This window comes from Aotus nancymaae, unplaced genomic scaffold, assembly GCF_030222135.1.
Source record: "Aotus nancymaae isolate 86718 unplaced genomic scaffold, 86718_ANA_hifiasm-v0.15.2.pri h1tg000081l, whole genome shotgun sequence".
In the NCBI taxonomy this organism is placed as follows: Eukaryota; Metazoa; Chordata; class Mammalia; order Primates; family Aotidae; genus Aotus; species Aotus nancymaae.
This window is the reverse complement of record NW_026988496.1, coordinates 2,105,629-2,132,108: the sequence shown is the minus strand read 5'-3', so window position 1 is coordinate 2,132,108 and position 26,480 is coordinate 2,105,629. Positions and strand designations below refer to the sequence as shown.

General features: G+C 37.1%; 1 protein-coding gene across 1 annotated transcript in view; it reads right to left on the bottom strand.

The window, feature by feature from the left end:
• LOC105732804 (testis-expressed protein 11) overlaps window positions 1-26,480 on the bottom strand; it is a 210,374-nt gene that overhangs the window by 42,259 nt on the left and 141,635 nt on the right. Inside the window, exon 16 of the mRNA XM_012475041.2 lies at window positions 19,144-19,216. Coding sequence (XP_012330464.2) covers window positions 19,144-19,216 — 73 coding nt within the window. The remainder of the gene's footprint in view (window positions 1-19,143; window positions 19,217-26,480) is intronic.

Sequence of the window (26,480 nt, the reverse complement as noted above, 5' to 3'; positions counted from 1 at the left end):
AGGTATTTTGTTACAGCAGCATAAACAGACTAAGACATCTCCCACTATATAATCCCTGAATAAGAGATAATCCCCAAACTAACAATGCTCTCTTGTACTACTCCTGGCTTCTGTTCACTTGGTTCCTACCATTAAAATCCTATTTATTCTTGGAGAGTAAGTTCAAATATCACCTTTTGGAATAGATCATTTCTTCCTCTGTGGTCCCACATATTCTATATCCCTATTAGTATAGTTATTGCATTTTGCCTTATATATGTATAATTGATTATGTTTCTGACCTACTTCCTTCTCTGTAAATTTCTTAGGGACAGAGACAGTAATACATTTCCTTATTTCTACAATATATAGTAACCCTTAGGAATTTAATAAATACTTTGCAGAATAAATGTGGTGAGCTGCTTTCCTTAGGTCACTAATACAATGGCATGTCACAGTTAATTCTTTTGTAAAAGCCAATTCCCATAGCACTAAAGTTTTAATAAGGGTTTATACGGCTCTTAATTAACTTTGATTTGGAGTAGATTTTTAAAAGGATGGCATTTTCCAATTTTCCCTTAAGAGTTTATGATTCACTGGTTTTGTACTTTCCCTCAATTTATCTATTTACGTTGGCAGCTTAATGATTTATTTACATTACTAACGTACTGGGCTCATTATTTTAGGCATTATTTCATTGGAAATACATAATCTCAAGAAACATAAACCTTTAACAAGTCAGAATAATTTTTCTAAATGTATCTTTCATTTTAATTATTAAAGTACTATATATTCATTGAAAAATTCAAATGTAGAAACAAAATAAAAAGTGAAAGTCCCTTAAACACACTAATACTTGTTCCAAGAGGTATCAAGTGTTAAGTTTGGTGTGTATCCTTCCAAGACTTTATAGATGATATATGCATTCATAAATATATATGACACACACTTTATAAGAATATGTGTGTGTGTGTGTGTGTGTGTATTCTTTTGTTCTTTCATACATTAACTAAAGACCTATTATGTGCAAGGTGCATAATACAAAGGTAAGCAAAATCAGACACAGTATCTGTCCTTGTGGAGCTTATAGTCTAGGATATTTGTGTATATGTACACACATATGTTTTAAAAATAAAAACAGAATCAGAAAAAGCCAGCAAAAGTACAGCACTTCAAGGGGAGAAGCACACCCTGAAGTGCAAATCCTTTATCTACAATAATAAGAACAGAATTTTTAGAGGCTGGTAAAGGGAACTTGTCTGGACTTAGTTTGGTTTTGAGAAGCAGATAAGAAAGGGCTGAAGAGTGAGCAACAGATCAGTGAAGCACTGGGGAGGAAAAGAGTCTTTGTTATGAGAAGCCCATAGCTGCCAATATCCACTGGCTGAGAAAATGTAGAGCCTGTAAGAACTCACATACACAACAACCTTAGATCTTAAGTAAAAATTTCTATTATCCTTGATCATGGTCCTGATCTCCTCTCCACATATATTATCTGCAAATAGAAGGTCTAAAAATACCTCATTGCAATTAAAGATGTCATCAAGCAAAGCCAAGCAAAGCAAAACAAACAGCTCCAGCAGTTTATACACAAAGATACTACATGAAAATGGGGTGGTCGAAACAGGAAGAAAATGGCAGATGAAGAATTCTCACCAGAGAAATGTTGCTATACATAGACTAAAATTGTAACTATACCTATCAGCATGAATTCAGTAATATTAAGTAATCATCTCTATAAAACAAGAATATAAAGTAGAAATGCTAGAACTCATGGAAGAATTAGAGACAATAAAAGGAAATGGAATATGAGCTATTTCAGAAATATAGAAGGAAATAGAAAGAAAGAAATGAAGCCACCACAGAAATAAAGGTAAAACCAGAAGCAGCAAAACGAAGTGGAAGAAGCAAAAGGGAAAACAGACAACATTGAATAAACAGTAAGAGACAGAAAACAGGAAAAACCAAGCAAGCAAAATGAAATGCAAATTGAAATTGATTGTAACATCTTCCTGGTTTCCTCATCAGTTAATGAATTCAATAAAATCCCTGATGTGTTCATTTAATGTTCACAAAGAATCATGGTTATATCTTTTTTTTTCCCTTGAGAAGGAGTTTCCCTCTGTTACCCAGGTTGGAGTGCAGTGGTGGGATCTCTGCTCACTGCAATCTCTGCCTCCCAGGTTCAAGCAATTCTCCTGCCTCACCCTCCCAAGTAGCTGGGATTACAGGCGCCCACCACCATGCCCAGCTAACTTTTGTATTTTTAGTAGAGATGGGGTTTCACCATGTTGGCCAAGCTGGTCTCCAACTCCTGACCTCAGGTGATCTGCCCGCCTTGGCCTCCCAAAGTGCTGGGATTACAGGCATGAACCACTGTGCCAGGCCATGGTTATATCTTAAAAGTACTGACTGAGATGCCGAATGGATACACTTGACAGAGGCAGGCAAATTGTGTTACTGGAGAAATGTAACTCATAGACTGTTTACATTAATCTTTTCTTGGCTTTCAGACTGAATTCAAAGTAGCAGCAGAACTTTGTTGAATCTCTGCCTCTTTTTTTCTACTGAGTTTATGCTTTGTTTTAGTTTCTGGTTTATATATAGTAAGTTATATTTTTCCTTGGTAGCAGCAATGACTGGGAATGTGATTAAATGGTCTGAGCATTTGGTGATCTTTGTAATTTGACTAATGGATTATCTAGTCACTTATGGGTGAGAAACAAAAATAATTTGTCATTTTTCATTGTTTTATTTGTTCATTTTGAGCTCAAATTAATCAGTAATTTCATGCCCACAGGGAAGGTGAATACTTTAATATCTGGACTGTTGTATTTCTGTATTTACTCTTGACTTGTAGGTGAAATTATAGATCTGAATTCATGATTGCTTTATCTCTGTCTATGTGTGTACAATTGAAAAAGGCTTTGACCTCACATTGTGTGAGTGTAAAATGTTTTCCTATCTCTGGGGATTATTAATAAATTATATTATAAAATCTCCTAAATTAAAGGAGCTCCATTCTAATTGGTTTGTAGACATAAGTAAGAACTTACATACATATCTTTTTTTAATTCCAAGAAAAAAAAGAAGTTGAACTTCTTTTTTTGAGATGGAGTTTGGCTCTTGTTGCCCAGACTGGAGTGTAATGGTGCAATCTTGGCTCACTGCAACCTCTACCTCCCGGGTTCAAGCAATTCTCCTGCCTCAGCCTTCCAAATAGCTGGGATTACAGGTGTCCACCACCATGCCCAGCTAATTTTTTGTATTTTTAGTAGAGACAGGGTTTTGTCATGTTGGCCAGACTGGTCTCGAACTCCTGATCTCAGGTGATCCACCACCTTGGCCTCCCAAAGTGCTGGGATTACAGGCATGAGCCACTGCACCCAGCCGAAAGTTGAACTTTTAATACTAAAATGTGCAAAACTAAAAATATTTTTATAAAAAATTCTGCTAACTCTAACATTAAGAAACCAAATTTAAGGCAAATCTTTGGCAAATGAGATTAGTTTAATAATTCTTGTTTAAATCAACAAACTGAAGAGAGAACCCACAGAATGGGAGAAATGTTTGCAAACTACCTCTCTGACAAGGGATTTAATAAGCAGATACACACACACACACACACACACACACACACACACACACAGCTCAAACAACTCTATAGGAAAAAATCTAATAATCTGATTTTTAAAATGAGCAAAGGATCTGAATAGACATTTCTCAAAAAAGACATACAAATGGCAAACAGGCATATGAAAAGGTGTTTCACATCACTGATCATCAGAGAAATGCAAATCAAAACTACAATGAGATATCATCTCATCCCAGTTAAAATGGCTTATATTCAAAAGACAGGCAAAAACAAATGCTGGTGATGATGTGGAAAAGGGAACCCTTGTACACTGCTGGTGGGAACATAAATTAGTACAACTACTATGGAGTAGAATCAGCAATCCCACTCCTAGGTATATACTCAAAATAAAGGAAATCAGTATACTGAAGAGATATCTGCACTCCCATATGTATCGTAGCACTATTCACAATACCCAAGTTTTGGAAACAACCTCACTGTCCATCAACAGATGAATGGATAGAGAAAATGTGGTACATATACAAATGGAACACTATTCAGCCATTAAAAAGAATGAGATCTAGTCATTTGCAACAATATGAATGGGACTGGAGATCATTGTGTTAAGTGAAATAAGCCAGGCACAGAAAGACATAACTTCTCACTTATTTGTGGAAGCTAAAAATTAAGCCAACTTACCTCAAGGAAATAGAAGGTAGAATGAGGGTTACCTGAAGCTGGGAAAGGTAGTGGGGGAGAATGTGGAGATGGGTAATGGGTAAAAAATATAGAAAGAATGAACAGACCTAGTGTTTGCTAGCACAACAGGGTGACCACAGTCAGTATTAACTTAATTGTACATTTAAAAATATCTAAAAGAGTATAATTGGATTGTTTGTAACCCAAAGAATAAATGTTTGATGTGGTGGCTACCTCATATACCCCAATATACTTGTGCATGGCATGCCTGTATCAAAATATCTCATGTAACCAATAAATATATATACCTATAATGTATCTACAAAAGTTTTATTTAAAAAATTTTATTTAAAAGAGCTATGCCATTTTTGGTGATTTATTTGTGTGAAGTATAAAACAAGCATACATTTTATTTTACTTGGGCCTGTTTTTCCTAAATGTATACAGATTTACTCATCAAATAAGATAATGTTACTTATAATATTTAAGATTATGAGAAATGTAAATTTGTGTTTAACTGAAATTGAATCCCTGTTGACTTTTATTTCAGTAGTAATTACACTGTGTGGTATGTTAGATTTAAGATAATTTCCAATATATCTAATTAACTTAAACACTGCATTGATATTGAGTTCATTAATGGATAATCATTGAATACCTACATAAATTTTAATTAAAATAGACTGCTTAAATATTGGTTACTAAGCATAGTTTTTTTTTTTTTTTTTGGAGATAGGGTCTCTGTCACCCAGGTTGGAGTGTGCTGGCACAATCATAGCTCACTGCAGCTACAACCTTCCAGGCTGTCAATCCTCCTGCCCACAGCCTTCTGAGTAGCTGGGACTACAAGCATGTATCATTATTCCTGGCTAATTTGTTAAAAATATTATGCAGCCATCAAAAACGATGAGTTCGTGTCCTTTCTAGGGACATGGATGAACCTGGAAACCATCATGCTCAGCAAACTGACACAAGAACAGAAAATCAAACACCGCATGTTCTCACTCATAGGTGGGTGTTGAACAATAAGAACACATGGACACAGGGAGGGGAGCATCACACACTGGGGTCTGTCGGGAGAAACAGGGATGGGACAGTGGGGGGTGGGGAGCTGGGGAGAGATAGCATGGAGAGAAATGCCAGATATAGGTGATGGGGAGGAAGGCAGCAAATCACACTGCCATGTGTGTACCTACACAACAATCTTGCATGTTCTTCACATGTACCCCCAAACCTAAAATGCAATAAAGAAAAAAATTTACAGAGACGGAGTCTTACTATGTTTCCAAGCCTTGTCTTGAACCCCTGGGCTCAAGCAATCCTCCCACCTTGGCCTAACTAAGCATAGTTTTAAGTTTATATATTGTTGCTTTTTTTTTGGAGATGGAATCTCTCTCTGTCACCCAGGCTGGAGTGCAGTGGTGCGATCTCGGCTCACTGAAACCTCCGCCTCCCAGGTGCAAGTGATTCTCCTGCCTCAGCCTCCCGAGTAGCTGAGATTACAGGTGTGTAACACCACACCCAGCTAATTTTTATATTTTTAGTAGAGACGGGGTGTCACCATGTTGGCCAGGCTGTTCTTGATCTTCTGACTTCATGATTCACTTGCCTCACGCTCCCAAAGTGCTGGGATTACAGGTGTGAGACACCATGTCCAGCCCCATATACTATTGCTTATTTTTATATGCTCTGAAGAGGCAATATCTTTGGGTCATGTTAATGGTTGTGTTCATTTTCTTCTTTAAAAGGGATGGGTGTGTACATAGAAAGTGCTACACGTGTTCATGAGCTCTGTTAATTTGCTATAATGTTTGTGAGAGATAGTTTTCAATTGTACTCCTCAAATTTTCTCTTTGAAATATATATTATTTTGGTTAAAAGTTACAATTAAAACAAGTGGTTGAGATTATATTATGAGCAATAGTGACAAATGGTACATGTTTCTGTTTTTAAAGGGAAAAGTAGTTTGTTCCTAAGATAATAGTTCTCAAACTTTCTGTTCTCAGGACCCCTTCGTACTGTGAAAATATTACTAAGGATTCCAAAGAGGTTTTCCACATGTATGTTGCAACTATCAATACCTGTCATATTATAAATTAAAACAGAAAACTTCAATATATTTATTGATTGAATTGAGATGAAGCTGTTGCATGTTGATGTCAATTTTAATAAAAATAATTTTATCTTGAAAATAAGATTACTTCACATTTTTGCAAAGTTCCTCAATGCCTAACTTAATAGAAATAATTAGACTCTACTATCTGCTTCTGCATTCAATCTATTACAGTATCACACATCAGTGTCTCTGGAAAACTACACATCTTAGTATTATTATGAAAATAGTTTTGACCTGGCGGATGCTCTGAAAAATTGTCAGCTTGTCTCAGAACATCAAAGAGCATAATGAAGGACAAACTTGGAAAGTGAAATTGTTTTGCCCTGGTTTAAACCTGAGTCTGAAATAAAGCTATGCAATGTGTTAAAATTGTAGCAATGTTATCTACATTTTGATGGGCTTGCTTCCTTAGTTTACCAATTAATACCTTCACCATAATACAAAACTTATTCTTTATCTTCTGTGTAATCTACCTAAATACCAGATGCTGTGTTTTACAAGAATTCTGAGCTTTATGTTGTCTTTTTATTTTTATTTTTTATTATTTAATGGAAAACTAACAAAGAACAAAGGTAACTGACTTGTCAAAGAGCTGAAGTTCTTTAGAATTGTGTTACCTCCTATGTTTGTTTATTTCTTTATTTATTTTTGAGATGGAATCTCACTCTGTCTCCCAGGCTAGAGTACAGTGGCACGATCTCAGCTCACTGCAACCTCCGCCTCCCAGGTTCAAGTGATTCTCCTACCTCAGCCTGTCGAGTAGCAGGGATTGCAGGGGTGCACCACCACACCCAGCTAATTTTTGCCTTTTCAGTAGAGACGGGGTTTCACCATGTTGGCCAGGCTGGTCTCGAACTCCTGACCTCAAGTGATCAGCCCACCTCGGCCTCCCAGAGTGCTGGGATTACAGGCGTGAACCACCGGACCCAGCCGTATGTTTATTTTTAAATGTTTGTTACTTTGTTTAGATAGGTAACCAAATATTGTTTATTGGGCACTCATGATCCTATTTATTTTTATTTGTATAAATTTAAAGACACAAGTTCAGTTTTGTTACATGGATATATTAAGTAGTAGTGAAATCTGGGCATTTACTGTAACTCACTCAAATAATGTACATTGTACTCAAAATTTCTCATCCTTTAACCCCCTCCCCACCATCTCACCCTTCCTAGTCTCCAATGTCTATTATTCCACACTCTGTGTCCATGTGCATACTTTATTTAGCTCCCACTTATGAGTGAGAACATACAGTATTTGACTTTCTGGTTCTGAGTTGTTTCACTTAAGATAACGGTCTCCAGTTTCATCCACGTTACTGCAAATGACCTGATTTCATTATACTTTTATGGCTGAGTACTATTTCATTGTGTATATCTTCATTCCACATTTTCTTTGTCCAATGATCCATTGACATACATGTAGGTTGATTCCATATCATTGCAACTGTGAATAGTGCTTCGATAAACATATGAGTGCTGGTATCTTTTTAACATATAATTTCTTTTTCTTTGGGTAGATACCCAGTAGTGGGGTTGCTGGATTGAAAAGTCATCAGAGAAATGCAAATTAAAACTACAATGAGATATCATCTTACACCATTCAGGATGGCCATTATTAAAATGTCAAAAAATAACAGATGTTGGCAAAGATGCGGAGAAAAGGGAATGCTTTACACTGTTGGTGGAAATATCAATCAGTAGAGCCTCTGTGGACAACAGTGTGAAGATTTCTCAAAGAACTAAAGATAGAACTACCAGATCCTATTTTAATCAAGTGCCCAATTTACCTCTAACAACTCTTGATTTTATCTTCCAAAAACTGAATCACAAATAGAGATTATTATGAACTACTGTACATCAAAAAATTAGATAAGTTAGATAAAATGACAAATTCCTAAAAGCACACAAACTATTAAATTGACTTTAGAAGAAAGAGAAAATCTCAACAGACCTATAACAAGTAAAGAGATTTAATCAGTAATTTAAAATCTCCCAAAAAACAAAAGTCCAGGACGAGATGGCCTCACTGGTGAATCCTTCCAAACATTTAAAGAAGAATAAACACCAGTTCTCTTCAAACTCTTCCAAATAATGGAAGAGGAGAGAATACCTCCTAACTTCTTCTATGAAGCCAGCATTACTGTGATACTAAAGCCAAATGTAGACATCACAAGAAAATTATAAACCAATATTCTTTATGGATATCAATTTAAAAAAACTCCAACAAAATACTAGCAAACCAAATCTTATAGCATATTAAAGGATTATACACTCTGATTAGATGTGATTTATCCTAAGAACAAAAATATGGTTCAACATAAGCAAATCAATTAATGTAATATACCACATTAATAGAAAAAAGGAAAAATATCGTATTCATTGATGCAGAATAATCATGTGATAAAATCCAAAATATTTTCAAGATAAACTAGAAATATAAGGGAATATCCTCAACCCGAGAAAGGTCATTAAAAAAATCTCCACAGTTAACATTATACTCAATGTTGAAAGCTTACCCCTAAGATCAGGAACAAGAGAAGGATGCCCTCTCTCACTACCGCTATTCAACATTGTACAGGAAGTTCTAGCCAGATAAATTAGGCAACAAAAAGAAAAAAAAGGCATCCAAATTGTAAAGAAAAAAGTGTAACTCTCACTGTTCACAGATGACATGACCCTATGTATAGAAAATCCCAAAGAAACCACAAGAAAGCTACAAATTTGGCAAAGTTGCAGGCACAACATCATCATGCAAAAATCAATTGTTTCTATACATCAGCAATGAACAATCTAAAAAGGAAATTAAGAAAACAATTCATTTACGATAGTATTCAAAAGAATAAATTTAGCCAAGGAGGTGGAAGTCTTGTACAATGATTACTATAAAACACCGATGAGGCCAGGCATGGTGGCTCACACCTGTAATCCCAACACTTTGGGAGGCCGAGGCAGGGCGATCATGAGGTCAGGAGTTCGAGACCAGCCTGACCAACATGGTGAAACCCCATCTCTACTACAAATACAAAAATTAGCTGGGTGTGGTGGCACATGCCTGTAATCCCAGCTACTCAGGAGGCTGAGGCAGGAGAATCACTTGAACTTGGGAGGTGGAGGTTGCAGTGAGTTGAGATTATGCCACTGCACTCCAGCCTGGATGACAGAGTGAGACAAAAACAAAAACAAAAACAAAAACAAAAAAAACACCGATGAAAGACATTAAAGAAGACCTAAATAAATGAAAAGACAGCCCACATTTATGGATTAGAAGACCTAATATAGTTAAAATGTCAACACTTCAAAGTTTATATTACCCTAAGATATCCCTGTCAAAATTCCACCAGTCTCTTTTCACAGAAACGAAAAAGTCAATTCTCAAATTTATATGGAATTGTAAGGTGCTCCAAAAGTTCAAAACAATCTTGAAAAAGAACAAAGTTAGAGGGCCAACACTTCTGTTTCAAAGCTTATTACAAAGCTACAGTAATAAAAACAGCGTGGTACTACCATAAGGACAGATACATAGACCAACGGAATAGAATTGAGAGTGAAGAAACAAACCCATACATCTATGGCAGACTGATTTTCAACAAGGGTGTCAAGATCATTACATAGGCCAAAGAATAGTCTCTTCAGGCCGGGCATCGTGGCTCATATCTGTAATCCCAGCACTTTGGGAGGCCAAGGCAGGTGGATTACCTGACGTCAGGAGTTTAAGACCAGCCTGACCAACATGGTGAAACCTCGCCTCTACTAAAAATACAAAATTATCCAGGCATAGTGGTGCATGCCTGTAATCCTAGCTACTTGAGAGGCTGAGATAGTAGAATCACTTGAACCTGGGAGGTGGAGGTTGTAGTGAGCCAAGATTGTGCCATCACACTCCAGCCTGGGCAATGAGTGAAACTCCATCTCAAAACAAACAAACAAACAAAAAAGAATAGTCTCTTTAACAAATGATGTGGTGGCAACTGGATTTCCACAGGCTAAAGAATGAAGTTGGATGCCTACTACACCATTGAGTACAAAAATGAACACAAAATGGATCAATGACCCAAACATATAAGCTAAAACCATAGAACTCTTAGAAGAATATATAGGAATAAATCTTCATGACTTTGGATTTGGCAATGGATTCTTTGACGTGACATCAAAAGCACAAGCAACAAAAGAAAAGGTAGATAAATTAGACTTCATCAAAGTTAAAAACTTTTGTACATCAAAGGACATTTTCAAGAAAGTGAAAAGAAAACATAAAGGATTTGCAAATCATATACTTGATAAGGGTTTAATATACAGAATATATAAAGAAATTCTAAAACTCAACACCAAAAAACAACCCAATTTCAAATATGGGCAAATAACTTGAATAGACAAGTCCCTTCCCTCCCTCAAAGATGAAATATGAATAATCAGTAAGCACATGAAAAGATGCTCAACATCTTTAGTCATCAGAGAAAGCTAATCAAAACCATGAGATACTATTTCACTACTAGAATGGCTATAATAAAAAATGGAAAACAACAAGTGTTTGCAAGGAGGTGGAGAAATTAAGATACATTTGCTGGTGGGAATGTAAAATGGTGAGAACGGACTAATACAGTAAACTGGTACCAGTAGAGTGAGGTACTGCTATAAAGATACCCAAAAATGTGGAAGTGACTTTGGAACCAGGTAACAGGTAAGAGATTGGAACACTTTTTTTTTTTTTTTTGAGATGGAGTTTCGCTCTTGTTACCCAGGCTGGAGTGCAATGGTGCGATCTTGGCTCACCGCAACCTCCGTCTCCTGGGTTCAAGCAATTCTTTTGCCTCAGCCTCCCGAGTAGCTGGGACTACAGGAGTGCGCCACCATGCCCAGCCAATTTTTGTATTTTTAGTAGAGACGGGGTTTCACCTTGTTGACAAGGATGGTCTTGATCTCTTGACCTCATGATCCACCCGCCTCGGCCTCTCAAAGTGCTGGGATTATAGGCGTGAGCCACCTCGCCGGGCCAGAGACTGGAACACTTTGGAGGGTTTAGAAGACAGGAAGATCTGGCAAAGTCTGGAACTTCCTAGAGACTTGTTGAATGGTTTTGGCCAAAATAGTTATAGTGATATGAACAATGAAACCCAGGCTGACATAGTCTCAGATGGAAATTAGGAACTTCTTGGGAACTGGAGCAAAGGTCACTCTTGCTATGCTTTAGCAAAGAGACTGGTAGCATTTTGCCTCTGCCCTAGAGATCTGTGGAGTTATGAACTTGAGAGAGATGATGTGAAATTGGAACTTATGTTTAAAACAGAAGCAGAGCATAAAAGTTTGGAAAATTTTCAGCCTGACAATGCAACTGAAAAGAAAAACCCATTTTCTGGGGAGAAATTCCAAGCTGGCTGCAGAAATTTGCATTAGTAAAGAGGAGCCCAATGTTACTCACAAAGACAATAGGGAAAATGTCTCCAGGGCATGTCAGAGACCTTCAAGGCAGCTCCTCCCATCACAGGTCCAGAGGCCTAGGAAGTAAAAATGGTTTCCTGGGCCAGGCCCAGGGCTTCACTGCTTTGTGCACTCTTGGGACTGTGACTTAGCCACATCCCAGCCATGGCTAAAAGGGGCCAACATACAGCTCAGGCCATTGCTTCAGAGGGTGTAAGCCCCAAGTCTTGGTGGCTTCCATGTGGTATTTGTGCCTGTAGGTGCACAGAAGTCAAGAATTGAGGTTTGGGAACTTCTACCTGGATTTCAGAGGATGTATGGAAATGAATGGGTGTTCATAGAGAAGTTTGCTGCAGGGGTGGAGTCCTCATGGAGAAACTCTGCTAGGGCAGTGAGGAAGGGAAATGTGGGGTTGGAGCACCCACAGAGTCCCCACTGGGGCACTGCCTAGCGGAGCTGTGAGGGCCACCATCCTCTAGACCACAGAATGGTAGATCCACTGACAACTTGCACTGTGCATCCAGAAAAGCCACAGACACTCAACGCCAGCCTGTGAAAGCAATCAGGAACAGGACTGTACCCTACAAAGCCATAGGGGCAGAGCTGCCCAAGACAATGGGAACCCCCCTCTTCCATCGGTATGACCTGTATGTGAGACATGGAGTCAAAGGAGATAATTTTGGAGCTTTAAGGTTTGATGCCCTGCTGGATTTCAGACTTGCATGGGGCCTGTAGCCCCTTTGTTTTGGCCAATTTCTCCCATTTGGAATGGGTATATTTACCCAATATCTGTACTCCATTTTCTCTAGGAAGTAACTAACTTGCTTTTGCTTTTACAGGTTCACTGGTGGAAGGGACATGCCTTGTCTCAGATGAGACTTTGAATATGGACTTATGGGTTAATGCTGGAATGAATTAAGACTTTGGGGGACCGTTGGGATGGCATGATTGGTTTTGAAATGTGAAAGGCACATGAGATTTGGGAGGGTCTGGGATGGAATGATATGGTTAGGCTTTGTGTCCCCACCCAAATCTCATCTTGAATTGTAATCCCCATAATCCCCATGTGTCAAGGGAGAGACCGGGTGGAGGTGACTGAATCAGGAGGACAGTTCCCTTATGCCCTTCTTATGACAGTCAGTTCTCATGAGAGCTGATGGTTTTATAAGGGGCTCTTCTTTACTTGGCACTTCCTTCCTGTTACCTTGTGAAGAAGGTGCCTTGCTTCTCCTTTGCCTTCTGCCATGATTATAAGTTTCCTGAGACCTACCCAGCCACGCTGACCTGTGAGTCAGTTAAAACACTTTCCTTTATAAATTACCCAGTCTCAAGCAGTTCTTTATATCAGTATGAAAATGGACTAATACACCATATAATGGAAGGGAATTTTGACACATCCTATGACATGGATGAATCGTGAATACATTATGCTAAGTGAAATAAGGCAGTTACAAATATTGTATGATTCACTTAAAGGAAATATCTAGGGCTAGGCATGGTGGTTCACAACTGTAATCCCAGCAATTAAGGAGGTAGAGGTGGGAGGACAGCTAGAGCCCAGGGTTCAAGGCTGCAGTAAGCTATGATTGTGCCACTGCACTCCATCCTGGGCAACAGAGCAAAACCCCAACTCAAAAAAAAAAAAAAGAAAAGAAAAGAAGAAGAAATATCTAGAATATGCAAATTCATAGAGGCAGTAAGCATATGAGAAGTTACCAGGGGCTGGAGAAAGCGGAAATGGGGAAGTTATTCTTTAGTGGGTACAGAGTTTTTATTTAGGATGATGAAAAAAATTTGAAAATAGATAGTGGTTATGGTTGTATACTTAAAAATGGTTAAAACAGCACATTTTATGTTATATATATATATTTTACCACAAAACTTTCATGAAATGATGTACTGTTCTCCATTAAAGAATTTTACCTTCCTTCATGCTGATATTGGTCACCTTAACTACAGCCATTAAATCTCTATAATGTATAGACAGTTAAAAAAAATCTGAAGATTGCCTGAAGTCTATATATAGACTATACAGATACACAGACATATCTCTCTGTATATAGTCTAGATGTGTGTATATTTAAAAATATACTTAGACTTTATATATATATATAGAGAGAGAGAGAGAGCAAGAGAAAAAAAAAAACCTTTATCTCTATCTCACTATATCTCTCTATCTATTCCATCTACAGTCTAGTTGTACTCCGAAAAAAGAAGAAATTCATTTTTTTGGTGGACAGCATTCTGACATACTTTTTTACTTGTTTTTTTATTGCATTTTAGGTTTTGGGGTACATGTGAAGAACATGCAAGACTGTTGCATAGGTTTTTTGGAAACAGAGTCTTGCTCTGTTGCCCAGGGTGGAGTGCAGTTGCACAATCTTGGCACACTGACTGCAAACTCTACTTGCAGGGTTTAAGCAATTCTCGTCTCAGTCTCCCGAGTAGCTGGGATTACAGGCACACGCCACCATGTTTGGCTAGTTTTTGTATTTTTAGTAGAGTCAGGGTTTTGTCATGTTGGTAGGGTGGTCTTGAACTCCTGGCCTAATGTGATCTGCCCACCTTGGCCTCCCTAAGTGCTGGGATTACAGGCGTGAGGCACTGCGGCCGGCCTTGATATGCTTGTTTAAAGAAAAGTCACGGAGGCAATAAACTTTACTCTGAGCACTGCTTCAGCACTTTAAGTTCTAGTATAAGTTTTTTTTTTTTTTTTTAAGGTCCTTTGCCCATATTTTTGCTTTTATTTTTCATTGGCATCTAATAATTATACTTTGCCTGTTTTTTTTTTCTTTTTTGAAAGAAAGAAAGAGAAAGAGAAATAGGGAGAGAGAACAGGAGTCTTGCTCTATTGCCCAGGCTGGAATGCAATCTAAAAATAGGTGTTAAAAACCTCTTTTTTGCCGATAATTGTGCTTAACAGCGGAGACAGGAAGGAATAAGAGAAGAAAATAACAAACAAACAGCCAACCAATATTTCATTTAAGTCTGTGAAATGCTATGCAAATGCTGAAGAGTGATTTACTTTCAATTATGTGGTCACTTTCAAAATAGGTGTAATGTGATACTGAGAAAAATGTATGTTCTATGGACCTGGGGTGAAGAATTCTACAAATATTCACTGAGTTTACTTGTTCCAGGTCTGAGTTCAAATCATAGATGTCCCTGTTAATTTTCTATCTCGTTGATCCGTCGAATATTAACAATATGGTGTTAAAGTCTCCTGCTATTATTGTGCGGGAGTCCAAGTCTCTTTATAAGTCATTAAGAGCTTGTCTTATGTATCTGGGTGTTCCTACATTGGGTGCATATATATTTATGATCATTGACTCCTGTTGTTGCATTGATCCTTTTACCATTATGTAATGTCCTTCTTTGTTTCTTTTAGTCTGTGTTACTGTTAAATTCTGTCAGAGACGAAAGTTACAACTCCTGTCTTTGTTTGTTTGTTTGTTTGTTTTTTGCTCTCCATTTGATTGGTAAGTCTTCCACCAACCCTTTGTTTCGAGTATTTGTGTATCCTTGCTTATGAGATGGATCTGGATACAGTGTACCGATGGGCTTTGACTTTTTATTCATTTTGCCCGTCTGTGTCTTTGATTGGGGCATTTATTTAAATTTAGGATTAATCTTGATATTTGTGAGTTTAATATTGTCATTTAATGTTAGCTGGCTATTTTGCCCATTAGTTGATGTAATTCTTCATTATGGAGATACTCTTTACCTTTTGGTAAGTTTTTGGGATGACTGATACTGGTTGTTCCTTTCTGTGTATAGTGCTTCTTTCAGAAGCTCTTGTAAAGCAGGCCTGGTGGTGATGAAATCTCTGAGTGCTTGCTTGTTCATGAAAAATTTTATTTTTCCTTCATTTATGAAGCTTAGTTTGGCTGGATATGAGATTCTGGGTTGAAAATTCTTTTCTTTGAGGATATTGAATATTGACCCCCACTCTCTTCTAGTTTGTAGGGTTTCTGCTGAGAGATCTGCTGTGAGTCTGATAGGCTTCCCTTTATGAGTAACCTGACCTTTCTCTCTAGCTGCCCTTAGAATTTTCTCCTTTATTTCGACCCTGGTGAATCTAACGATTATGTGTCTTGGGGTTGCTCTACTTGAGGAATATATTTGTGGTGTTCTCTGTATTACCTGGAGTTGAGTACTGTCCTGCCTTACTAGGTTAGGAAAGTTTTCCTGAATAATATCCTGAAGAATATTTTCCAGCTTGGATTCATTCTCTTCATGACATTCAGGTACACCTATCAAACGTATATTAGGTCTTTTCACATAGTCCCATATTTCTTGGAGACTTTGCTCATTCCTTTTTACTCTTTCTTCTCTAATCTTGTCTTTGCATTTCATTTCATTAAGGTGGTCTTCGACCTCCGATATCCTTTCTTCTGCTTGATCAATTCGACTGTTAAAACCTGTGCATACTTCGCGGAGTTCTCATATTATATTCTTCAGTTCCATTAATTCACTTATATTCCTCTCTAAATTGTCTACTCTCCTTAGGATTTCGTCAAACCTTTTTTCAAGGTTCTTAGTTTCTTTACATTGGGCTAGGACATGTTCTTTTAATTCACAGAAGTTTCTTATTATCCACTTTCTGAAGCCTAGTTCTGTTATTGGAACGCACACGTTCTCCATCAGGCCTTGTTCCCTTGTTGATGAGGAACTGTGATCCCCTGTAGAGGGAGAGGCAATCTTTTTGGGTATTCTCAGCATTTTTAAGCTAGTTTCTTCCCATCATTGTGAATTTATTCACCTGTCGTCTTTGTAATTACCAAATTTCAAATTAGGTCTCTGAGTGGACGTCCAACTTGTTGATTCCCAGCGCCAGAATCTGAGCAACCCACTGCGCTGGCTAAAACAGCAGCATTAAGCTTGATGGTGCTTTTCTGCCTGGGAATCTCCAGTCTGGCTTCCTTCTTGAGTCCCTTTTTCAATCAGCTGAATAGGCGACTCTGCCTCCCCGGAGCTCCAAACGTCGAGCAAAAGGGGACCCAGTCCCGTTTACTCTGCACCAAGAACCGCTGCACCAGGGCGCCGGCAAAACTGCCACACCGGCCACGAGTCGTGCTGGCGACCCATGGGGCTCCTCCGCTGGGAATCTCCTGGTCCGTGAGCAACAAATATTTATCTGAAAGTGTGGCATCCTCTTGTTCTCTGTGCTTTCACTGGGAGCTACAATCCTGAACTGCTAGTAATCGGCCATCTTGGATCTCTCTCATTTTTTTTTTTTTTTTTTTTTTTTAAGACAGAGTTTTGCTCTTGTTGCCCAGGCTGGAGTGCAATGGCGTGATCTCAGCTCACTGCAACCTCTGTCTCACAGGTTCAAGCGATTCTCCTGCCTCAGCCTCCTGAACAGCTGAAATTACAGGCATGCACCACCATGCCTGGCTAATTGGTTACTTTTAGTAGAGACAGGGTTTCACCATGTTGGCCAGGCTGGTCTCAAATCCTGACCTCAGGTGATCCGCCCGCCTCAGCCTCCCAAAGTGCTGGGATTGCAGGCATGAGCCACCACACCCAGCCCTACTGTGAGTTATTTTCATTACCATTAGATCCTAGATATACTGTAGTATGGGTTTTAAAAAAATTTCCAGGTGGTAGGGTTTTTCAAAAAAAAGATTCCATTATTAATTTCTAGTTTTTGCATTGTGATCAGATGATGTTGTCTGTTTTATTTACATGTCTTGGAATTTATTTAGGTCTTCCTTGACATCAATTTTGTAAAAATTCAAAAGGAACATGAAAAGATGATATATTTTCTGTTCTCAGGATACACAGTTTTAGGCTATAGAGTTTATTTCCATTACATCTTCGATAATAAGTATTTTATTTAGGTTTTCTCTATCCCTACTTTTTGTTATTTTTATTCATTTAAATGACTATCATAGACTAAGAGAAGTAAATTAAATTTTATGTGTTTATGTTCTTCTTTATAATTCCTATAATTTTATACCAAAACTGTCAAAGACATAATACATAGCAAAAACAAAGTGATAGACCAATAATTTCTAAATGTTGGAAAACAGAATTCATCAACATATTAAATTAATATACCATGACCAAATAGGGTTTATTCCAGAAATGAAATGATGACTTAACTTTATAAAATCTATTATTATAATTCAATATATTAATAGTTCAAAAGGGAAAATATGATTATCTCCATAAAGTCTGAAAAAGCATATAATTCAATTGAATATTCATTGATTTTAACAAATTCCGAAACAGGGACAGAAAAACACACTGTAAAAGCTTCAGTCTAAACCTAAAAGCCAATACCACATTTAATGAGGAAACAGTATCAAGATATTATATAACTTCCAAAGGCTTACTACTATTTAGATTTTAGATTATTTTATTTTTATTTATTTATTTTTTTTGAGACAGAGTTTCGCTCTTGTTGCCCAGGCTGGAGTGCAATGGCAACATCTCAGGTCACTGCAACCTCCACCTCCGGGGTTCAAGTGATTCTCCTGCCTCAGCCTCCTGAGTAGCTGTGATTACAGGCATGCGACACCATGCCTGGTTAATTTTGTATTTTCAGTAGAGACAGGGTTTTTCCATGTTGGTCAGGCTGGTTTCGAACTCCTGACCTCAGGTAATCTGCCTGCCTCGGCCTCCCAAAGTGCTGGGATTACAGGCATAAGACACTGTACCCGGCCTATTTAGATAATTTTATAACAAAATATTTGCAGTATCTGATATCTTGATTGTGATTTGGAAGACTAGCCTACATTCAGTTAAACTTAAAGCTTGATTAAATTAGACATTATATTTAGTGATCTAAGATTAATAATATTATGTTGAACAATAATAAAATATTTAATGCTATACTTTCATATATAGCAAAGTAAAAAATATTCTTATTCTAAATAGTGTGTTACGGAGTCAATACTGATAGAGTGGGAAAAAATCAGTTCTTCAAGAATCATCTGGGCCAGGGGTGGTAGCTCACACCTCTAATCCTTTGGGAGGCTGAGGTGGGCAGATCACTTGAGGTCAGGAGTTTGAAACCAACCTGGCCAATATGGTGAAACCCTATCTCTATCAAAAAATACAAAAATTTAGCCAGGTGTTGTGGTGAATGCCTGTATTCTCAGCTACTCGGGAGGCTGGGGTGGGGAATTGCTTGAACCCAGGAGGCAGAGGTTGCAGTGAGCCAAGATGATGTCACTGCACTCCAGCCTGGGTGACACAGTGAGACCCGGTCTCAGAAAAACAACAACAAAAAACATTTGACTGGTTATCAAGTACTGCAGTGGCACAAATTTCTGGTGACGAAAGACTTGTTTATTCAGATTCTAAGTTCCTTTCAAACTGTGTTACCAAACTTCCAGTTCCCACTGTACCTGTTTGTTTCAGCAAATTCCAGATCTCCTTGCATTTATGGATCTCCTCAAGTGCACGGTTCAGGAACATGGTCTGTTTGGCGACAATGCAACAAAATAATTAGTCTCAACAAAAAAGAACTGTAAGCAAATTAATATAATCTCATATTATTTTAATTAAAAACAGGTAAAAATAAAATCATAGAAAAATGATAGTTTAAACTGAACATTTTGGAGTTTATATAGAAATATTAGCCTGTATTTGCACCTTTCCTTATTGTCCCAGAAAAATGAGGATTAAATAGAAAATTTTGAGCATTATCAATTTCTTTAACAATCTAGAACAGAAGAGAAACATTTCTAGAATGGTTGTGTGAGGAGCTCCAAGGGTCCTCTCCTCAGCAAAACAATCACCATAACTAGTGAAAATTAGAAAACATAATCATGTAAAGGCTCAGGAAATTACCCTGAGGGTATAGAGAAAATGAAGAAACATTTATTCCAGGAAATCTACTACCTGTTAGTAAGAACAGTAAGAGCCTGTGACACTTAAGCCATGATTCACTCACCATCCACCAGCTCGGTGTGATGTAAGCACTACTTTAGGTGGGTGTGGCCAAGAAGATGGGACTTTCTCTACCTCCAGTTTCTGGGCTAGGGATTCTCTGGAGGGCCAGACTGCTGGCACACTTCTCATTGCCCCAGGTCTGTATTGTAGAAGCTCTATTGTAAACAAGCATAGCTCAGATGCCTAGAGCTCTCTTTCTCTACCCAGCTCCTATTTGTAAGGCAAAGCTCTATCCTAGGCATTGCAAGTTCAGGATAGTGGGTCTCAACTGCTCTCATCTCAGCTGCTTATAGGATAGAGTGTCCATGCTAGGAGCAGAAAGCCAAGAATATCAGGGACTACAACACTTGCCCAGTCTTCCACTCATACAACTGGATTGTCACTGACAGAAATGGGTCATTGTCCGTGCCCCTAGCTCCAAAACAGTGGTTCTGTTTCTGCCCAGTAGGAAAGGAAATGACTTTAATTGGAATAGAGCCTGGGAAAGTTCAAGTCTAAGGACACTGTAAAAAATCATGGAGATTTTGGTAGTGAGCAATTAAGAGGAGATTGGTAGTTCAATGATATTAAGAAGAAAATAATAGACCAACTAGAAGTTTATAGACAGAAGTATGTGAAGAGACAGCTAAGAAGATACCTATTCCTTCAAAGGGGACTTATTTTAATTGGAACAGGCTGTAGGGCAATTTATGCACAAGAGCATTTTCTCTCTCTCTCTCTCTCTCTCTCTCTCTCTCTCTCTCTCTCACACACACACACACACACACACACACACACACACACACACACACACAGAGTAATCACCTAGCAATTAGTCAAGACTAACAGCTGGATGTGCTACCAATAGAAGAAGGCCATCTAGAAGCTTAAGAGGTCAGATGAGGAAAAGAGTAATAAAGAATCCTCCTAAAATCACTGTCATCCATTACCAGAGGGAGGTGTAAGCATGAATTCACAGGCAAAGACAGTGCCTTCCAAGGAGTGACATCAGAGTCTATGTACTATGGGGAAAATAGACTTCACTATTTCCCTATAGCTAATTCACTAAACAAATAAAGAAGCAAAAATTAACATCCACAAACCCCATGGGGAAATCAGTACCCAAAGATACAATATATTATCTAAAATGTCCAGTTTTCAACAGAAAATTACAAGATATGCAAAAAGACAGGAAAGTGTGACCTCTACATAGGAAAAAAGCAGGTAAAAAACACTGACTTTGAAAAGGCCCAGATGTTAAACTTAATAGACACAGAATTCAAATAAGCTATTTCAAGCATGTTCAAATAACTGAAACCACACTTATGGAAGGTATGACAAAAATGTTCATCAAAAATGAATCTCAACAAAGGGATAAAAATTATAAAAATTAGATGGAAATTCTGGAGTTGAAAATGACAATAACTGAAATTTAAAAACTCATTAGAGGGCATCAACATTAGGTTTGACTTAGGAGAAGAAGCAATCAGCAAAAATGAAGATAGATCAGTAGAGATTATGAAATATGAGAGCAAAATGAAAAAGAAGAAAAATAAACGAAGCCTCAGTAAGACATGGGACACCATTAGGCTCACTAACCAACATACCCATAATGGGATTACCAAAAGAATAGGAGAGAAAAAGAGAAAAAAATATTTTAAATGAACGGCTGAAAACCCCCTAATTTTGATGAAAAACAATAATCTACACATTCAAGAAGCCCCCAAAACTCTAGGCAGGATCAAGAAAGATATCCAACCCAGATACATTACAAACTGGTAAAAGACAAAGAAAAATTTGAAAGTAGCAAGAGACACATGACTTGCCATATATAAGGGTGATTAAAATTAATAGCTGACTTCTCATTAAAAATAATAAAGGCCAGAAGGCAGTGGGACAACATATTCAAAGTGATCAGAGAAAAATAATAGTCTACTAACAATCTAGTATCTACCAAAACTATTATCCAGAGAAGGTGAAATAAAGATATCCCTGGATAAACAAGAGCTGAGAGAATTTGTTGCTAAGAAACAGTCTTTCAGGTTGAAAAGCAAGTAATGCCAGACAGTAATTTGAATACGGATGAAAAACAAAGAGCACTGGTAACATTAATTACATAATTATAAAAGATAATATTAATAAAGTACACATTTCTTCTTCTTAAAAAACTATACACACACACACACGTGAATACGTATTTGTATTGTTGGGCCTCTGACACAGAAATGAAATCTATTTGACAATAATAGCACAAGAGGTAGGTTGGAAGAAAGCTGTTTTGAAGAAAATGAGACTGATATGGTTTGGCTGTGTCCCCACCTGAATCTCATCTTGAATTGTAGTTCCCATAATCCCCACATGTGATGGAAGGGACCCAGTGGGAGGTAACTGAATCATGGGGGCAGTTTCCCCCATGCTATTCTCATGATAGTAAGTTCTCACAAGATCTGATAGTTTTGTAATGGGCGTCCCACTTCACTCAGCTTTCTTTCTCTCTCCTGCCACCCTGTGAAGAGGTGCCTTCCACCATGATTCTAAGTTTCCTGAGGTCTCCCCAGCCATGTGGAACTATGAGTCAATTAAACCTCTTTCCTTTATAAATTACCCAGTCTCAGGTATTTCTTCATAGCAGTGTGAAAATAGACTAATCCAGAGACCATATGGTAACTCTAATCTACAGGAAAAAACGAGGAGAAGCATAAAAGGTAAGTAAGATGGTTAATATAAGAAACCATGATACATACTTTCTTCTCTAAGTTTCTTTCTATTTTTCTTTTTGAGACGAAGTCTCACTCTGTTACCCAGGCTGGAGTGCAGTGGCACGATCTTGGCTCACTGCAACCTCCACCTCTGGGTTCAAGTGATTCTCCTGCCTTAGCCTCCCAAGTAGCTGGGATTGTAGGCACCTGCCACTATGCCCAGCTAATTGTTTTTGTATTTTTAGTAGAGACAGGGTTTCACCATGTTGGCCAGGCTAGTTTTGAACTTCTGACCTCAAGTGATCTGCCCACCTTGGCCTCCCAAAGTGTTAGGATTATAGGTGTGAGCCACCATGCCTGGCCTCTTCTCTGAGTTTCTTTAAAAAACACAAAATTCTACAAAGTGATACTATAAGATGTATTATTGTGTTTGGAGCATATATAGATGTAATATTCATAACAAAATAGCATAAATAGAAGAGAGAACAGAGCTAATAGGAATAGCATTTCTATATCTCACTGAAATTGGGTTTATAATCTGATGCCAATTCTGATAAGTTAAGATCTATATTGTAAGCCCTACAGTGACCACTAAGAAAATAACTCAAATACTGTGTAAAAATCATTAAAAGAATAAAAATGTTACATTAGAAAACATTCACTTAATGCAAAAGAAAGGGGTAAAAGAGAAAATCGGGAATAAAAAATACATGAGACGTATAGAAACCAAGAAGTAAAGTGGCAGAAGTAAATTCAACCATAAAAATAATATTAAATGTGACTGCATTAAACAATCCAATAAAAGGCAAAGATGATCATATTGAAACAAAGATGGTCTAGAAGAGAAACATATTAGGATCAAAGATAAATAAATAGATTGATTGTGAAAGGATGGAAAAAGTTATGTTATGGAAAAATTGATCATAAGAACGTTAGAGTAACACTACTAATATAAGACAAGAATAGACTCTAAAACAAAAAATTTACTAGGGACAAAGAGGAATATTTTATGATGTAAAAAGAGCCAATCCATTGGGAATATACAGCAATTATAAACATATATGCACCTAACAACAGTGCCCCAAAAATATCAAGCAAAAATGGATAGAATTGAAGAAATAGATAATTCAACTTTTATTAGTTGGAAACATCAATAGCTCACTTTAAGTAATGAATAGAATAAGTAGGCAGGAAACCATCAAGGATATAGAACACTTGACCAACACTATCAACCTATTAGACCTAATAGCCATAAAACATATCACTAACCCAAGTAGAATGTACATTCTTCTCAAGCACACATGCATGGCACTTTCTCCAGGATAGCTCACATGCTAGGCCATAACACAAACTTCAAATAAATGTAAAATAACTGAAGTCACAAAGTATGTACTCTGACCACAGTGGAATAAAATTAAAAATCAGCAAGAGAAAACAATTTGGGAAATTCACAAATATGTAAAAATTAAACAACAGGTTCCTAAATAAATGAGTCAAATAAGAAAACACAATGAAAATTAGAAAACACTTTGAGATGAATGAAAAAAAAAAATACCAAAATTTATGGGATGCAGTTCTTAAAGGGAAATTTATAGCTACAAAAGTTTATATTTAAAAAAAGAAATATCTCAAATCAGTAACCCCAAGTTTTACCTTAAGAAACTGTAAAAACAAAAGCAAACTGAACCTTAAGCAAGCAGAAGGAATATTTGAGTGGGAATTAATGAAACAGAGACTAGAAATGCAATAGAAAAAATGAAACCAAAAGTTGGTTCTTGAAAAGAACAACAAAATTGGTAAACTTTTGTCTATACTGACTAAGAACAAAAAGAGAGAAGACACAAATAACTAAAATTAGGAGGTATCACTACTGACCTTACAAAAATAAAGAGGATTATAAGGGAATACTATGAACAACTGTAAACCAACAAATTAGATCACTTAGATGTCATGGATAAATTTCCAGAAAGATAAACTACTAAAACGGACTCAAGAGGAAACACAAAATCTGAATAGACTACAAAAAGTAGTGTAAAATTTATAATCTGAAAACTACAAAACATTGTTGAAAGAAGTTAAAGACCTAAATAAATGGAAAGATATTCCATGTTCATGAATCAGAGGCTTTAATATTCTCCCTAAACTGATCTACAGTTTCAATGCAACCCCTATCAAAATCACAGCAGCTTTTTTGCAGAAATCAACAAGTTGGTCTTAATGGAAATTCCAGGGACCTAGAATAGCCAAAACAACCTTTAAAAAGAAGAACAAAGAGGGAGGACTAACACCTTTGTATTTCAAAATTTCAAAACTTACTACATAAAGCTTACTACTTAATTATCAAAGCAATGTGGTATTGCCCTAAGGATAGACATAGATGTCAATGGAATAGAATTGAGAATCAACCTTCTCATTTATGGTCAAGTGATTTCCAACAATGGTGCCAAGATAATTCAATGGGAAAAAAAACAGTCTCCAACAAATCGTACTGGGACAAATGAACAGTCAAATCCAAAACAATAAAGTCAGACCCCTATCTCACACCATACACAAAAATTAACTCATTACAGACCTACATGTAAAAGCTGAAAATATAAAACTCTTAGAACAAAACACTGAGGTAAACCTTCATGACTTTGGATTAGGAAATGGTCTTAGATATAACAAAATAAAATGAATATCATCAAAATTAAAAATGTATTTCAAAGGGCACTAGCAAGAAATGGAAAAGACAAACCACAGAATAGGAGAAAATAATTGTAAATCATGTATTTGATAAGAGTATACTATAAAAAATATATAAAGAGTTATTACAACTCAACAGTAAAAAGACAAATAGGCTAATTAAAAATGAGCATGAAGCGCTTTGGGAGGCTGAGGTGGGCGGATCACTTGAGGTCAGGAGTTCGAGACCAACCTGGCCAACATGGCAAAACCCTATCTCTACAAAAGTACAAAAATTATCTGGACACAGTGGCGTGTGCCTGTAGTCCCAGCTACTTGGGAGATGTAGGCAGGAGAATCGCTTGAATCTGGGAGGCAGAGGTTGCAGTGAGCCAAGATTGTGCCACTGAACTCCAGCCTTGGTGACAGAGCAAGACTCTGTCTCTAAATAAATAAATAAATTCAAAAAGACTTCAATAGATATTTTCCAAACAAGATATACAAATGACCAATAAGCACATGAAAAGATTCTCAACATCATTAGTCATCATGGAAATGCACATCAAAACCACAATGAGTTATCAATTTATACTCACTAGGACGGCTACAATTAAAAAGATATAACAACAAGTGGTGGCAAGGAGGTGGAGAAATTAGAATCCTCATTTGTGGTGGGAATGGAAAATGGTACAGATGCTTTGAAAAACTCCAGCATTCCTCAAATGATGACATATAGAGTTACCATAGAGAGGAGTGGTACCCAGCAATACCACGCCTAGGTATATTTCATATTGAAAGAAATGAAAACATATGTCCATGCAAAAATTTGTATATCAATGTTCATCACAGCATTATTCATAATAGCCGAAAACTGGAAGCAACCCAAATGTCCATCAATGGATTTTTAAAATGTGATATATTTATACAATGGAATATTATTCAGCCATAAAAAGAAATGAAACACTGATACATGCTACAACACAAAGAACCTTGAAAACATTATTTAGGCATTTATAAAAGGAGCTAGTCAGAAAAGACGACAGACTGTATGATAACATTTATATGAAATATCCAGAATAAGCAAATCTATAGAGACAGAAAGTAAATGGTTGCTTAGTGCTGGTGGCAGGCTATGAGAAGTGACTGCCAAATGGGTAAAGGGTTTCTTTTTAGGGTGATAAAAATGTTCTAAAATTAGATTGTATCAATAGTTGCACAATTCTGAGAATACTCTAAAAACCAATAAATTGTAAATGAGTGAATTGTAAGTTATGTGAATTATGCCTCAATAAGTCTGTTAAAAAACAATACTTTTTGTATAGAAGGCCAGACAGTAAATATTTTAGGCTTTTCTAGCCATATACACTCTCTTTTACATATTTTTATTTATTTTCAACTGCAACCCTTTACAAATGTAAAAACCATTCTTAGCACTCAGGCTGTATAAA